The sequence below is a fragment of the Canis lupus genome, chromosome 18 (genome assembly GCF_011100685.1).
Source record: "Canis lupus familiaris isolate Mischka breed German Shepherd chromosome 18, alternate assembly UU_Cfam_GSD_1.0, whole genome shotgun sequence".
Lineage (NCBI taxonomy): Eukaryota > Metazoa > Chordata > Mammalia > Carnivora > Canidae > Canis > Canis lupus.
The window spans coordinates 17,320,818-17,337,657 of NC_049239.1; the positions used below are offsets into that span (position 1 = coordinate 17,320,818).

The 16,840-nt window shown below is 36.7% G+C and overlaps 1 protein-coding gene across 9 annotated transcripts in view; it reads left to right on the plus strand.

The window, feature by feature from the left end:
• Positions 1–16,840, plus strand: part of FBXL13 (F-box and leucine rich repeat protein 13) — a 204,400-nt gene that overhangs the window by 21,854 nt on the left and 165,706 nt on the right. For all 9 annotated transcript variants that reach the window (XM_038562793.1, XM_038562790.1, XM_038562794.1 and 6 more), the window contains 4 exons: positions 2,773–2,840; positions 3,889–4,043; positions 6,039–6,148; positions 8,853–9,014. In XM_038562793.1, coding sequence (XP_038418721.1) covers positions 2,773–2,840; positions 3,889–4,043; positions 6,039–6,148; positions 8,853–9,014 — 495 coding nt within the window. The remainder of the gene's footprint in view (positions 1–2,772; positions 2,841–3,888; positions 4,044–6,038; positions 6,149–8,852; positions 9,015–16,840) is intronic.

Consider the following 16,840-nt stretch of genomic DNA (forward strand, 5'->3'; position numbering starts at 1 on the left):
GTTGTGTTTTAAAATGCTACTTCATTAGTTTTTAATTTATTACAAAATTTCCCCAGGCCTTAGCAGCCTGGGATACAAGTAGAATGGTGTTGATAGTGATATTCCAAATTTCACTGTCTCTAGTTTCTATCATAATGCAGGAGATTGGTTTCCCCTTAAAATTCCAACCAGTTGTGGGACTCCTGGGTGGCTCAGTGGTTAAGCATTTGCCTTCAGCCCAGGGTGTGATCCCGGGGTCCCAGGATCAAGCCTCACATCAGGCTCCCCAGAGGGAGACTGCTTCTCCCTCTGCCTATGTCTCTGCCTCTCTGTGTCTCTCATGAGTAAATAAGTAAAATCTTAAAAAAAAAAAAAAAAAAAAAAATCCAACCAGTTGTGTCTGGAACTCCCAAAGCTGTCCTGTGTGAATTCAAGAATTCCTCTTAAAAGTATGTCCCTGGCTTAAAAGTGGAGTCTTAGCGCTGATACTCTTGCTGCCTTGAGAGCTCTGAAGTCCAACTGAGGTGGAGCTTCTTCAACCACAAATCCTAAAAATGCCAAATAGCACTCCTTTCTCTGGACTCGTCGCTCTATTCAAACCATACCTGGCGGTCACACTGTTTTTAAAGGGATTCTTTTATAAAGACCTCAAATAAGTCAAACTTGCACTTTAAGACTAATTGCACAATTGTTAACCTGCCAAAATGGTACCACCTTATAGAAAGAACTTAAAACTTCTCTGTTCCCAGTAGCTTTGGAATAAAATGCTTCTTGATAAAAATTTAATTGGAGAGATTGCATTATTTTTGGCTCCGGTCGTGATCCTGGGGCCCTGGGACCGAGTCCTACATCAGGCTCCCCTTGGGGAGCCTGCTTCTCTCTCTGCCTGTGTCTCTGCCTCTCCCTGTGTGTCTCTCGTGAATACATAAATAAAATCTTAAAAAAAATAAAAATAAAAAGGATTTAGAGAAAGGAACTCTTAAAAAAAAAGGAATATTAGTATAACAAACTCTTCCAGCATATAGATTGTGGATTAACAAGGGCTTCAAATTCTTTCAAGAACAGAATGGAAAGAACATTTTCATGCTGATTTGAAGAGTTGATTATTAGAAAACTTGAGTTCAAGAGTTACTGGCTGAATTACAATTCTTGTTTTCATTTATTTGATCATGTAAATGTTTATTTTTTAAATGAACTATGCCCTTTATTGTAGATATTTATATAGTACTTTCCAGGTAAAGTCTAATTGTAGGAAATTTAGGGACTAATGGCAGAGCAGAAAAACTGTATTGTAGATGCAATTTGTCTTTATTTCTGCTGCTTCTTTCCTTTTCCAGGTTTATCCACTCTGCTGTGATATTCCCAGTACTCTTACTTTATTTATCTAGATTCCCTTCCCTTATGAAAATCAGAATTTAGTAAAAAATGACTTCGATGATTTATATTCCCCCTCACTATGAGCATAATTTGCACATCATCACCATGAAACTGAGGATTTCCAAATGTCATTGAACATCATGCAGAGTATCACGGGACCTGCAGGCCTTTGTGGTGTGTCTAAAATAAATCCATGATTAACACATACGTTGTATCGACAAACTTAACAAAGCATTTACAACAATGAGCAAAGGAGAAAAACATTAGTCTCTGAATTCAGAATTCTGGGCAGTTGATGTAGATTTGAACCAAACAGAGGTGGCCACATGTTTATTTATATGGCAAATGGTGGTGATAACATAAGGAAAAAAATAACAGTATTAGCCTTTCACAGTAGCCGTGAACATATAACTAATGTGTTGATATAATATTATCTTCACTCATTAAAGAATGTACAGAAGGTACAGATGATTTCAGCAACCCTCAGTCAGCTGTTCCCACCTGTTAATGTATGTTATTGTGAATAGTTGCCAAGTGATAAATACATTTGCTTCTCTTTCAGCATAGCCCCAAATTTTAATTTATGTGGCTTTCCCATTCCTGTTTGGTGATGCCTTCCTGTACACCTTTTTTTTTTTTTTTTTTTGAAAAGAAAATTTGGGCAGCCTTAGTGGCCCAGCAGTTTAGCGCCACCTTCAGCCCCGGGGCGTGATCCTGGAGACCCGGGATTGAGTCCCACGTTGGGCTCCCTACATGGAGCCTGCTTCTTCCCCTGCCTGTGTCTCTGCCTCTCTCTGTGTGTCTTTCATGAATAAATAAATAAAATCTTAAAAAAAAAAGAAAAGACTATTTAACTTTATACTCTCCAGAAGGGAAAATCATTCAGTTTAATAACGATCAGCAGATCCACAAACTCTATACTACTATCAATGCAGCTGACAATAATAATACCATAGAACTTACTTAAAATGCTTTAAATACAATATAATGAAAAAATTTTAAGTTGCAATCTTAACTTCTGAAAAATAGATAACAGGTGTGCCTGGGTATCTCAGTTAGTTGGGTGTCTGCCTTCAGCTTGGGTCATGACCCCAGGTTGCTGGGAGGGAGCCCTACATCCAGCTCTCTCCCTGCATGGAGCCTGCTTCTCCCTCTGCCTGCTGCTCCCCCTGCTTGTGCTCTCTCTCTCTGTCAAATAAATAGATGAAATCTCAAAAAAAAAGAAAAAAAATAGGTAAGAGACATATACAAAAAAATTACAAAATATATAAATGGTATGTGGTTCTTCCAGTCTGTTCCTGTCACCCTACTGCCCAGTGCAACCATTGCTCACATTTTCCTGTGTATCTTCTGGGGTTAGCCTTTGCATTCCATTTATTTCTAATGTTTGGTATTTCATTTATTTGTTTACTTTAGATGACTCCAGAACTGATGATAAAAGCATGTACTTTTTATACTGGACATTTAGTAAAGACTCACTTTTGGTAAGAAAATGATTTTTACATACTATTTATTTGTGTTTTTATTCTTAATATTCTCCACATGAAGAACTCATTTTTGGCCAGTTGTTCTGATTTTATCTATTTAATCATGTCTCCATCATTTTGCATTGTATATTTCTTGTATTTTTATTTGGCTTTTATTTAATTAAAATACGTTCTTTACTTCAAGGCATTGCTTTTTAAAAAAAAATAAAACTTCAAAATTGAAAGGATAAGTCTACAATATCTTCATCTGAAATCCTTGGAGATATGTTTTGAAATTTAGATTCCTTTTCTTAAAAATTTTTACAAAGGTAACTTCTGTACATTCTATATATTATATAACATCTTCAGTGGTGTTTGGGGCAGCATGTTGGAACCAAACATGTTCAAATATATTAGTATTTCTACTCTATATATTATGTATATGTATATAAAATGAAATGTATATGAAATAAAGTGGAAAAAAGACTGTGAACAGCTATGTGTTAAATCCAGGGAGGATTTTGATGCAAACTTACTTTAGTTTTTAAATTTTTATTTATTTATTTTAAAGATTTATTTATTTTAGAGACAGAAAGTGGGAGTGGGGGGTGGAGGGTGAGGGTGGACAGAGAGAGAGAGAGAATCTCAAGTCAAATCTGTGTGAATGTGGAGCCTGATACAGGGCTGGATCCCAGGACTGCAAGATCGTAAGTTGAGCCGAAATCCAAATTCGGATGCTCAACCAACTGAGCCGCTGAGGTACCCCAATGCAAAATTACTTTAGGTCAGGTCTAGTTTTGCCTCTAAATAGGTTACAACAAAAACTTCTGAATTTCAGATCTTTTCTGGGTTTTAGAAATGTAGCAAAAGGAAGAGCAAGCTCAAAGGAAATGCAAGGACTAGCTGGAAATAAAACAATAACAATAATTGAACAATAATTGAACAACCCCTATACTGTGGTTTTAGGGGAGACAAAGGAGGTATTATTACTCCTCTCCCTCTCCATTTATTAGTAATGTACTGCCATAATATCAAAATACTATTTTTCTGTACTTTCTGCCTATAGCATTTGGAGAGACATAGCAATACCTCTTATAAATGAAGAGAACATTCTAGCTGAAAAAATGGAAAAAGCAATAGAATATGACAATTTCAGACTTCAAAAATATGTATTTCGTCTTTGGCACTCTTATGCAGCAGGTCAAAAAAAACTACTTACAGGTAAATCTTTACATACTAGCAGTTGGTCTTTGTATTCGGGTATTCAAAGAATCAACACATTTAACAATTAAGCAGTTTGTACTAGAGAAGTTGTTATGATGTCTAGAGAACTGTCATGAAATGTAAAACCACTAATTTATTTTTTTTTTTTTTTTTTTTTTTTTTTTTTTTTTTTTTTATGATAGTCACAGAGAGAGAGAGAGAGGCAGAGACACAGGCAGAGGGAGAAGCAGGCTCCATGCACCGGGAGCCCGATGTGGGATTCGATCCCGGGTCTCCAGGATCGCGCCCTGGGCCAAAGGCAGGCGCCAAACCGCTGCGCCACCCAGGGATCCCTAAAACCACTAATTTAAAATATTTAATGAGATTTGTCTCAAAGGGTTTTTTTTAAAAAAAATATTTTATTATTTATTCATTCATGAGAGACACAGAGAGAGAGGCAGAGACACAGGCAGAGGGAGAAGCAGGCTCCATGCAGGGAGCCGGACATGGGACTTGATCCTGGGACTCCAGGATCAGGCCCTGGGCTGAAGGCGCTGCTAAACCGCTGAGCCACCCAGGCTGCCCTCAAAGGGTTTTATTGTAATAGAAAACAGGCATGTTTAAAATGAAATCCTATATGTATTTGTGTGATGTATGTACAAATATAAATATAAATAGGGATCTACTATCATCATTTTTACTCACAGAGAGCTGGTATATCACAGACAGGTACCGAAATGGACTATTTCTTGTAGAGAGTTTTCCATTCCTTACAGATGTTTCATTTAATGGATACATGAGGAAACAAAGAAAACAAATTTTCTTTTCCTTATACCCTTGATAACTGTAATGAATAGACAATGAATGTACATGATCTTTGGAATAGAAATAGGGAACTCCAGCCTTTTGCTCAGAATTTAGCCACTTCACCAGATACTGGTTTATGGCTGCTGCAAACCAGAGAATCATTTCCTCTTGATATCTCAGTTACAGTGAGCCCTCTGAAGGTTTTTGTTTTGTTTTGTTTTATTTTTTAGAGAGGAAAAGAGAGAGAGCAAGCACACATGGGAGCATGGGGGGTGAGGGGGGGAGAAGTGGCTTAGGAAGAGGGAGAGAGAGAATCTTAAGCAGACTCCATGCCCAGCACAGGGCAGAGGATGGGACTCAATCTCATGACCCTGAGATTACAACCTGAGCTGAAATGAAGAGTCGGAAACTTAACTGATTGAGCCACCCAGGTGCCCTCTGAAGGTTTTAACATAAGATTGATGGGCCTCTAATTCTGAGAAGAAACAATTGGCTGCAGCTTAGAAGCCACAGTCTTCTTAAGTGGTGTCCCTGGGGCCTGCCCTTAGTCATCCTCCTTTCTGGCCTGGCTCATATGTTTGAGCTTTGGGATCCTTGGTTAAAACACAAAATGGAGCAGTTTATTTAATCATAGGGCATTCAACTAAATCAGAATACCACCTGATAATTGTATTTCTATGAATAAGTTTGGATGTTCTGGTTTTATAAAAAACAGAGTTGATTAAAAAATGAAATTATATGTATCATATATGTCTTGATGTGTTATTACATCTATTATATATTAAAATTTTTTTAAAGGTTCTATTTATTTATTTGAAAGAGAATGAGATAGCGAAAGAGCACGAGCAGGGGGGAAGGGCAGAGGGAGAGGGAGAAACACACCCCCTCAAGCAGGGAGCCCGACTCAGGGCTCGATCTCAACACCCCAAGATCATGATCTGAGCCAAAGGCAGATGCTTAACCACCTGAGCCACACAGATACCCCTACATCTTAATTTCTAAGGGCAAAGGTGATGTTTACAGGTTAATAAAGTTTCAGGAGTAAAAATCTACTGCTGTCAAAAGTAATTAATTTTAGATGAAAACTCAAACAAGAATTGTCAAATATAATATTGGTTTATATTATAAACATGATAGAATATTATACACTTTATTTTTTTGGAAACATCTTTAAATATATGCAATAATCTAATAAATCTTCTTTAGAAGCACTATTGCGAATACGAAAGATGTGCCACCATTACAAGCTAATAATTACCCTGACTAAATGGAGAGATAAAGCAAGATATGAGTATAAAAAGAGAGAAGATGAGCTGGTATGGTATCTTGGAAACTTAATATTTTTTAGAAACTGAATACTGATGTTGCTTCGGATAATAATGGTATGCATGGAAAGTACTAAAATCCTGAATATTATGTACTTTTAAAAAATATTTATTTGAGAGAGAGAGAGAGAGACAAGCAGCCTTACTGCTGAGTGGGGAGCTGGATGCAGGGTTTGATCCCAGGACTCTGGGATCATGACCTGAGCCAAAGTCAGACGCTTAACTGACTGAACCACCCAGGTGACCCAATATTATATACTTTTGATGGGGTCTTTACTCTTTTAATTTAATAATTTAAATTTTACTTCAGCTACCAAAAATATTTTCTAATAAATTTTGTTGTTTCATTTCAACTATGAACACTGAGGAAAAAATCATTTCAACATTTTGTTTAAAATTATTTTTAAAAACTAAGAATTAAAAAAAAAACAACTAAGAATTTTGTTTAAGCAAGTGTTTAGATGGATATAGATGTCTAAAATTGAAGAGAAAAAAATAAAATTGAAGAGAAACTGTGATATGATAAAGACTGAATAAATTTTTTCTTTTCTAGATAAGATTAAATTATTATTCTTAATATTCAATGAATTAATTATAATTTTAATATCAAATTATTTTAAAAATTACTAAATTGCTAAACTTAAAGGATCATTCTTAACTGAGACACCCCCTAGGAATTAAAGCAATTAAAACAGAGGACCCAAGCAAATTTCTCCAAACTTAAAAATATCTCTAGTTTGCTTAAGCTATTAGTACATTATTATTTAATGTTGTTTTAAATATTCACACTATTAGGATCAGACATAGAAAAATGGAATTTTTTTTAGTTGTATTACTTCAGAGGCAATGTTTTATTAATAGTATTGAGATACAAAGTTTGGGCATCTCCGGTGGCTCAGCGGTTTAGCGCCACCTGCAGCCCAGGGCGTGATCCTGGAGACCCGGGATCAAATCCCACGTCAGGTTCCTTGTATGGAGCCTGCTTCTCCCTCTGCCTGTATCTTCTCTCTCGCTCTGTATCTCTCATGAGTAAATAAAATAAAATATTAAAAAAAACAAGGTTGGGATAAATAAGAAAGAGAAAAATAAGAAATTAAACTCCCTGTTTTGGAGTTCCTCCATGGAGGGCAGGGTCAACGCCTCCCACCCCTCACTGGTTCAGATGTTGAGATTGATGATACTGTATACATACCAAGAGGGTTAAAGAAAAGAGAGATTGGAAATATTTATGTTTGGAACAGTGCTAGACTCTGCAGAGGACACTGAGATGCATAAAGCATAGTTCTCCCTCTCTGGAAGTTTTTCATCTATTGAATTGGTGTTCTTATGGGATGTCCTCTAGCATTTGCCTTTGGTGGAGTACGTTTCAAACGTTGCCAGTTTAACACTTGTACTTTATGTACCACTGTTTAAGTCTGCTTGTTCAGTGTTTTATCTTTTTTTCTTTTTTAAAAAGATTGATTTATTTATTTGAAAGAGAGAGAGTGCATGCATGTGGGGAGGGAGGTATGTGGAAATGGGCAGAAGGAGAGCAAGAGAGAATCTCAAGCAGACTCCCCACTGAACAGGGAGCCTGATGCAGGGCTTGATCTCACGACCCTGAGATGGTGGCCTGAGCCAAAATCAAGAGTCAGACGCTTGACTGAATGAACCACCCAGGCGCCCCTGTTCAGCATTTTTCAACACTGTGTACTAAGCTAGTGTTTTGACCCTGGCTCCCTCCATGCCTAATCAATGATTGTCTAATGGTGAAATAAGCGACTGTGCATGACTAGTCTGCCCCTTTTCCACCCCTCTTGGACTGAACATCCCTGAAGCAATATTGTTCTTTTAATCATCGCTATACACAGAGCATAATGTTTTGCATGCAGTAGGTGTTACATATTAATATATATAAAACACTATATTATATATGATACCGTATTATTCTTAATATAGATGTATATTATTAATTGGGTGTTTAGAGAAAATATTTTCTTTTAGCTATGCAATTTCTTCACCTTACAGTCACTCACTTAAGTGGGTAAAGTGAGGATGGCAGGTATGTTCTGGGAAGAGAAGCACGGAACACTTCTGTGTGCTAGTTCTTCAATGTGTGCTCTTCCTTAGGCACATATATGGATATAAAATTATATGTATATATACATATATATACACACACACCAATCAAAATGTAACACTTACTTACCCTTATGGCTTTTTCTTGATTATGTGGTTTTAAGGAATGTACTGAAAGTTGAAATGGGGACTTCTTGTAACAATAAATCAGGAAAGTCCCCAAGTGCTTTCCTCTGACTCTTTCTCTCTCTCTTTTTCTTTTCTTTTCTTTTTTTTTTTTTGGTCTCTGGGCCAACCACCTTGCCCAAATATCAGTTCCATGCCCCAAATATCAGTTCTGTCATTACCAAAACCTTGACTCTGTGGGTTTCAGCTTCCTCATCTAAAAGAGGACGCTGGACCACATTTTTGAGGTTGCTGCCTATGCCAATGATATCTGACAACTAATGGAAATGATCTCTAATGCTCTGGTGTCTAGAGAATATTAAACATGCTATGGACAAAGATAGTGGTGATGATAATAATAAATAATGTTTAATTGATGCTATTATGGTGTCAGGTACTGCGCTTTATGTATATCATCTCATTTTAACCTTTACAACAATTACATGGAATTTGTCAATTATTGTCATGGCAGATGTTAAAACATGAACTTCAACTGCGAAAATGGAGAAGCAAGGTAAAAGTAGCTGCTAAAGAAGAACCCATTCCTCCTGAACACAGTCTGTCTAAAGCCTCTCTTCTAGGCGGGATTCCTGAATGTGACATTTCACTGTTACCTGAAAGAGCAGTCTCACAGGTTTGTATGAATTCACGTATTGTAACTAGTCATTTTCACAATGTCTACTTAAAGAGTGGTTTTAGGGCACCTGGGTGACTCAGCTGGTAAAGCGTCTGCATTCAGCTCAAGTCATGATCTCAGGGTTCGGAGATGGAGCCCTGCACCAGGCTCCCTGCTCAGTGGGGGAGCCTGCTTCTCCTCTTTCCTCTACCCCTACCCTAGCTTGTGCTCTCTCTCTCTCTCTCTCTCTCTCTCTCTCTCTCAAATAAATAAATAAAATCTAAAAAAAATTAGTGGTTTTATAAACCTTACATGAATGATGGAAATCCTATTTCAAAGAAATATGTTCTTTTTACAACTAGCTTTGGATTCAACTCATTTTTTAAGAGGTCATCCTTTTGGATGGTTATAAGATGAATCTAACAATCAAAAGTGGAGAAAGTAAAGCTGTAGAAAATAAGAAGGAAAGGAAAACATTCTTCCATCAAGCATACATTGTCATTTAAGGTGGAATAGATTTTAGATACTCTGGCACTTACTTTTAAAAAAAAATATTTATTTATTTGTTCATGAGAGACACACACACACAGAGAGAGAGAGAGAGAGAGAGAGGCAAAAACACAGGCAGAGGGAGAAGCAGGCTCCATGAAGGGAGCCTGATGTGGGACTTGATCCTGGGACTCCAGGATCACGCCCTGGGCTGAAGGCAGATGCTAAACCACTGAGCCACCCAGGGATCCCTGCGGCACTTACTTTTTAATCTTTAATCCCTAATCTTGTAATCGTAATATTATGCCTTCACTCTAAGATGTAAATAGGCTTGTCTTTTTTAAAAAAAAAAATTTATTTATTTTTTTCATGAGAGACACACAGTGAGAGAGAGGCAGAGACACAGCTAGAGGGAGAAGCAGGCTCCCTGTAGGGAGCCCAATGGGGGACTCTATCCCAGGACCCTGGGGTCACAACCTGAGCCAAAGGCAGGTGCTAAACCGCTGAGCCACCCAGGGATCCCAGTAAATGGGCTTGTCTTATTGCAACTTTCAGATAGTTAAAATTTTTATATTATCTTTTTTTCCTTAGATTGTGAATTCAAAAAAGAATCGGGTAGTTACAGTTTACAAGTCATTGAACTGATCAATGAAAATAAGCCATAATTCCAATTATTGGTTATATTCTCTCCTATTTTGGTAGATAAGTAACTTCCACTTTGTGAGATCACCTGGTAAGTGGTGGAAGAGCTATAAAATATGATTTTATTCTGATTGATGGCAGCTTCACATTATAAAATTCCATGTATTAAATACACCCCACTAAATGTACAGAATTAAGGTCAAATTATATTTGGGAAGAAGATATCTGTGTGTCTGTATTTAATCTTGCATTTTATCTATATCATGGAGTTAGAATAAGGGTATTTTCACCCATAATTTCCTCTTTACAAATTGTCAATCATATCTTCTTTGCTTCCGTTGTCTGAGGAGACATCCAGAAAAGGGCTTCTATGTCTGAGGTCAAAGAACTTACTGCCTGTGTTTTCTTTTAGGAGTTTCAGACCTCAAATTTAGGTCTTTAATAATCCATTTTGTGTTTATTTCTGTGTACAGTGTAAGAGAGTGGTCCAGGTTTATTCTTTTGATGTTGCTGTCCAGTTTTCCCAACACCATTTGTTGAAGAGACTGTCTTTTTCCATTTGTGTGTGTGTGTGTGTGTGTATATATATATACACATACACATATATATTATTTTGCATGCTATAGCTATATAGTATATCTTGAAATCTAGGATCGTGATACTTCCAGTTTTGCTTTGGCTATTTGGTGTCTTTCATGGTTCCATACGACTTTTAGGATTATTTGTTCTAGTGCTCTGAAAAATGTTGTTGGTATTCTGACAGTGATTGCTTTAAATATGTAGATTGTTTTAGGTAGTATGGACATTTTAAGAATATTTGTTCTTCTAATCCATGAGCATGGAATATCTTTCTATTTGTTTGTATCATTGCCATTTTCTTTCATCAGGGTTTTATGGTTTTTGGAGTATAAGTCTTCCACCTCCTTGGTTTGTTCCTAGGCATTTTGCTCTTTCTAATGCAATTATAAATATGATTATTTTTATAATTTTTTTCTGTTATTTCATCGTGTATAGAAATGCAACAGATTTCCATATATTAATCTTGTATCTTGTGACTTCACTGAATTCATTTACTTGATCTGGTAATTTTTAGGTAGACTCTTTTGGGTCTTCTGTATATAGTACCATTGTCATCTGGAGGAAAGGAAATAATAAAGATTAGAGCAGGAATAAATGAAATTTAGACTAAAAAACCTTAACAACAATAGAAAAGATCATGAAACCAGGAGCTGGTTCTTTGAATAGATAAACAAAATTGATGAATCTTTCACCAGACTAGACAAGAAAAAAAAGAGAGAGGACTCAAATAAACAAAATCAGAAATGAAGGAGATGTAATGACTAACATCACAGAAAAACAAAGGATTATAAGAGAATATTGTGAAAAATTATATGTCAACAAATTGGACAACCTAGAAGAAGTGGATAAATTCCTAGACACATAGAACCTTCCAAAACTGAATCAGAAATAATAAAAAAGAAAATTTGAACAGATTGATTATGAGCAATGAAATGGAATCAGTAATTAAAAACTCCCAATAAACAAAGTCCGGGACCAGATGGCTTCAGAGATGAAGTCTACCTAACATTTTAAAAAGTGTTAATTCCTGTTCTCAAACTATCCCAGAAAATAGAAGGGGAAGGAAAGCTTCCAAATTCATCCTACGAGGCCAGCTTTACCCTGTTACCAAAACCAGACAAGGACACTACAAAAGAAGAAAATTATAGGCCAATATCTCTGATGAACATAGATGCAAAAATCCTCAACAAAATATTAGCAAACTGAATCCAACAATACATTAAAAAACATTCTCCATGATCAAGTGAAATTTTTCCAGGGTTACATAGGTGGCTCAATATTTGCAAATCAATCAACATAATATATCACATCAACAAAAGAAAGGATAAAAACCACATGATCATCCTAATGGATGCAGAAAAAGCATTTGACAAAGTACACCTCTACTCATGATAAACACCTTCAACAAAGTAGAGTTAGAGGGAACATACCTGAGCATAATATAGGCCATATATGAAAAAAACCACAACTAACATCATACTCAATGATGAAAAACTATTGTTTCACTCTGTAGTCCTTAGCATCTTCTTGCTTATTGCCTCATGGTTGCAATATGGCTACTCCACCTCCAGCCATATCTTCACTTATCAGGCCTGAAGAAGGGTGAAAAACCCAGTGGTAGGAAGCAAAAAGATTGGCCGATTCCTGTTTTGTAGAAAAGCCAGTTTCCCCTAGACCCCACAGTCAAGTCTTTCACTGATATTGTTAGGCTAGAAATTTGTCATGTCTAACTGCAAATTGCTAGGCAGGAGGGGACTTTGAGTGGGGATTGAGTAAGTTACCACAGATAAGAAGCAAGCAAGTATTTAAGAAGTCAGTATATAATTGCTGCAAAGGAATTCTGGTTTAATGCTCTTCCCTCTCCCAATTCAGAGAAGCCAAAATGTCAATTAATAAAGGATCAGTGTCCAGAGTCAGGAAACCATCTCATTAAGTGGTCCAGGGCCTAATACAGACTTGTACATGGAAATTTCAACACTTATGATGAGCTATGAACTGGCATGTTTTCTCATAAGAAGTGTTTTGGTTGATAATACAGAAGAAGTGGTTTCATGTACTCCCTCATTGATTACCAGTAATATTACTTTAGGCAATTTCAGCCCTCTTGGCACTTGATCTGCAAAACTTCCCTGCTCTCTTCTCTCCAACTGAACTGTAAATTTATGGAGAAGAGTTTATGTTGGATTACTTGAAGTTTCAAAACAATGAAAGTCATTGCCACTTTTTGCATTTTACATATTATTTTCTGATATCACATCATGGGGAATGATCAGGATTCCTCTCCTTCCTTCTACCCTGATGCCTGCTCCCATTTTCATGTGGGACTACATAGAGTCTTTTTGGGATCATATTGATAGAGTCTACCAGAGTACTCAAACCATAGCATGATCTTGAGAAAGGAACGTAGAGATTTCTGTGCTGATATTTTACCTTTTTTAGGAGCTAAGGATCTAAGAAATCAAATGACATTCCCAAAGTCAGACAACTACAAAACTCAGACCAGGACCTGATTTTGCTAATTCTTGACTAAAATTATAAACCCTATACCATTCTGTTTATTTTTCTTGGAGAATTCTAGAAAAATGGAATGTGTACATGAATATTTTACTTCTGAGACAAAAAAGGAATGGAACCATTTATATCTGTTTAGTTGTATTACCCTTAAAAGTAGATGAATAATATTTTTCTTTTCAAAATGACTAAATCTTGTTACGACACTAAAGTACAGCATTATTTTTGGATATTCTCATTTTTTTCCCCAATCAAATAAATTGTCAAGAATGTCCATTAAAAATGCTAAGGAGGGCAGCCGGGGTGGCTCAGCGGTTTAGCGCCGCTTTCAGCCCAGGGCCTGACCCTGGAGACCCGGGACCGAGTCCCACATCAGGCTCCCTGCATGGAGCCTGCTTCTCCCTCTGCCTGTGTCTCTGCCTCTCTCTCTCTGAGTGTCTCATGAATAAATAAATAAAATCTTTAAAAATAATGCAAAGGAAATAAAATAATGAAGATTTTATTTATTTACTAGTGAAAAACTGGAAATTAATGATTCTAAGACTCACGTCCTAAACAGCTGGATTTGTTAAGCTTGTTAAATGCTATAGATTCTCAAGGACTTAAGGAAAAAAAGATGTTATAAGCATGAAAATGTAATGTGAGTTGGATCTAACTTTAAAGTTTTTGAAAGTGTTGGTCTTTTTTTTAGAGATTTTTATTTATTTATGAGAGACACAGAGAGAGGCAAAGACACAGGAAGAGGGAGAAGCAGGCTCCCCATGGGGAGCCCCATGCGGGACTCGATTCTGTGACCCTGGGATCAGGCCCTGAGCGGAAGGCAGACGCTCAACCGCTGAGCCACCCAGGCGTCCCAAAAGTATTGGTCTTTAAAAGAAATTGAGATTGTACAATTTAGGTTGTCTGATTTTTTGATGGAATAATTGAAAACAGCAATCTGGAATGTGATACAATTTGAACTTGGAAAACACACCGACACTGCAGGCTTGCTTTTTAGGTTCAGTTACATCAATCCATGAAAATAGGTCAGGTTCTGTTTTATAACCATTTTCCTTAGTATCATTTACCCATTGGGAAAGGCTGCTTAGTTAGCAGATGGTAGGACTCATACACTATCTCTCAAATTCAGAGCTAGCTGGAGGGTTGGCTAAGACCATTTTCCATGAAAATGTAAGTTTGGTTGTTTTGTTTCTTTTGGTATCTGTGTAGTTTGGCAAGCAATACAGAGAAAGCCTCATGTTGACAAATTTGGAAAGTCTAAATAATCTTGTTAGGTAATGAATGTGGTTGTTTTAAAATAAAAAAATTGTTTGATCAGCTTAATAATATAAGGAGTGTCTTAGGGCTGCCCTTCATTTTATTTTATTTTATTTTATTTTATTTTATTTTATTTATTTATTTATTTTATTTTATTTTATTTTATTTTATTTTATTTTATTTATTTTTTGCTGCCCTTCATTTTAAATAACTATAATATTTTGTTTGTTTGTAAAAGATAGTAGCATGTGAACTTACAGGGAGTTATAAAATCACCTTCAGTGTTGATGACTCATCTTCTCACTCAGAAAGAAACCCCTTAAAACCCCTGGATAGCTATTAAAACTTGTGCCATGTTGCAGGAGAAGAACCAGATGGTTCAGGCCTGTTGGATTAAGCTACTTAGAATTGTAAAACAAAAGAGAATTCTCAATGACTTTTTAAATCCATGTTTTGATAACCTCAGGGGTCAGAGCGATCTCAATTCACTGAAGCAGAGAGTGGTTCCAGGTTTCATAGGCATATATTATGGGAACTTCAGATAAGGGAAGATTCCAAAACCTTGCTCTATCAAGGAACTATGTGTGTGTTGGCTCGATCTGTGGTGTGGTGAAAAAGCAGCTGGAGCAAAACATCTAAAAATTGTTTTAGGATCAGCTTATTTTTGGTGCAAGCCTGTTCCGCCCATGGACCTTAATTTTATTATCACTTCTGTTCTAATTGGTAATACTAAGTTAAGTACTTTACAAATTATTTTCCTATAAAGTTTTAATGACAAATTGTAGAAGATACTACATTAATTTTAGCAGGAACCACTTTGGCATCTCGTTCCTAAGATGAAAAAACTACACCATAGAAAGAGGCAACTACTTGGAAATTGAGAGTGTGTGCTCTGGAGTGTGGGTGGCCAATACTATCTTTAGCTGTGTGACTTTGGGCATGTTGCTTAATCTCTTTTAAGTTGTCTCACTTGTATGGGTAGATAATAATAAAAAAAATCTCCTGTATATGCTATTATGAGGATTAAATGATTTAATAAATATGAAACACTTAGACTAATGACCAGCACATTGTAATTTCTCAGTGGAAGTTGGATTTAGATATCTGAGTGATGGAGAAACCATTGAATACAAAGTCATGGAAAACCAGGTTCTAAAGTCAGTCCTGCTGGCTCTGTCACTTTGCAGATCCCAGAGGGCATCTAACTTCTCTCAGCCTCAGTTTAAAGACTTTGGAAATCTCTAGCAGAGTATGTATGTACTTGCAGTTTCTTCTGTTAAAAAGAGAGGGTAAGCTGGATGGCCTCTCAGACCAACTTCTAGCATTACACATCTATGACTCTTGGTTGGAAACAAGCATCCCAACAGAGGAAAATATCAGGAGTGAATGCACAAAACCCTAGAGAGGGCTTTGTCTCTGTTTATGCCCCTGTCCTGAATGCTTCTCCACCCCACTATTAGCTTGATTAGCTCTTCTGCTTTCTTTACTGTCTCAGCTTAATTGTCACTTGTCAGAGAGACGTCTCCTGACAACTCAATCTAAAATCAGTCCCCGCTCTAAGGCCTTTTTCTTTTCCTCCATAACATTTGTCATTGTAAATAGCTATTAATTTTCAATAACATGCTTGTTTTTTAATCTGTCTCTTCCACTGAAGTAAAAGCTTTTTTTAGGTTCTGATATTACACCTGTTTTGATTACTTCTTTACCCTCAGTTCGTAAGATTGTCACAGTCACTCAATAGATTTTATTTCATTTATTGAACAATGATATTGGATTCCTGCAATGTACAAGGCTCTGTTTTAGGTATTGGGGAAATAGTAGTGCTCTCATGGGGCTTATATTTTTATGTGAAGAAAGAGTGAACAAATAAACAAATGTGCAAGAATGTGTCATACAGAGTTAAATGCTATGAAGAAAAGGAGTCGGGATAAAGGATGAACAGTTTTACTAAAAGGAACACCAAAAGCCAAAGTAGCAAAAGCTAAAATAGACAAGTAGGAGTTTATCAAACTAAAAAGCTTCTGCACAATAAAGGAAACCATCAGTAAATGAGAAGACAACCCACTGAATGGGAGAAAATATTTGCAAATCATATCTGGTAAGAGGTTAATCCAAAATACAAAATATCCAAGGGCTAAGACCTTTGAGCAACATTTAGGGGCTCTAACCCCATTGTACTAAAAAAATTCATGTATAATTTTTGACTCCTCTAAAACTTAACCACTAATAGCCAATTGTTGACCAAAAGCCTTACCAGGGCAGCCCTGGTGGCTCAGCAGTTTAGCGCTGCCTTCAGCCCAGGGCGTGATCCTGGGGTCCCAGGATCGAGTCCCACGTCGGGCTTCTTGCATGGAGCCTGCTTCTCC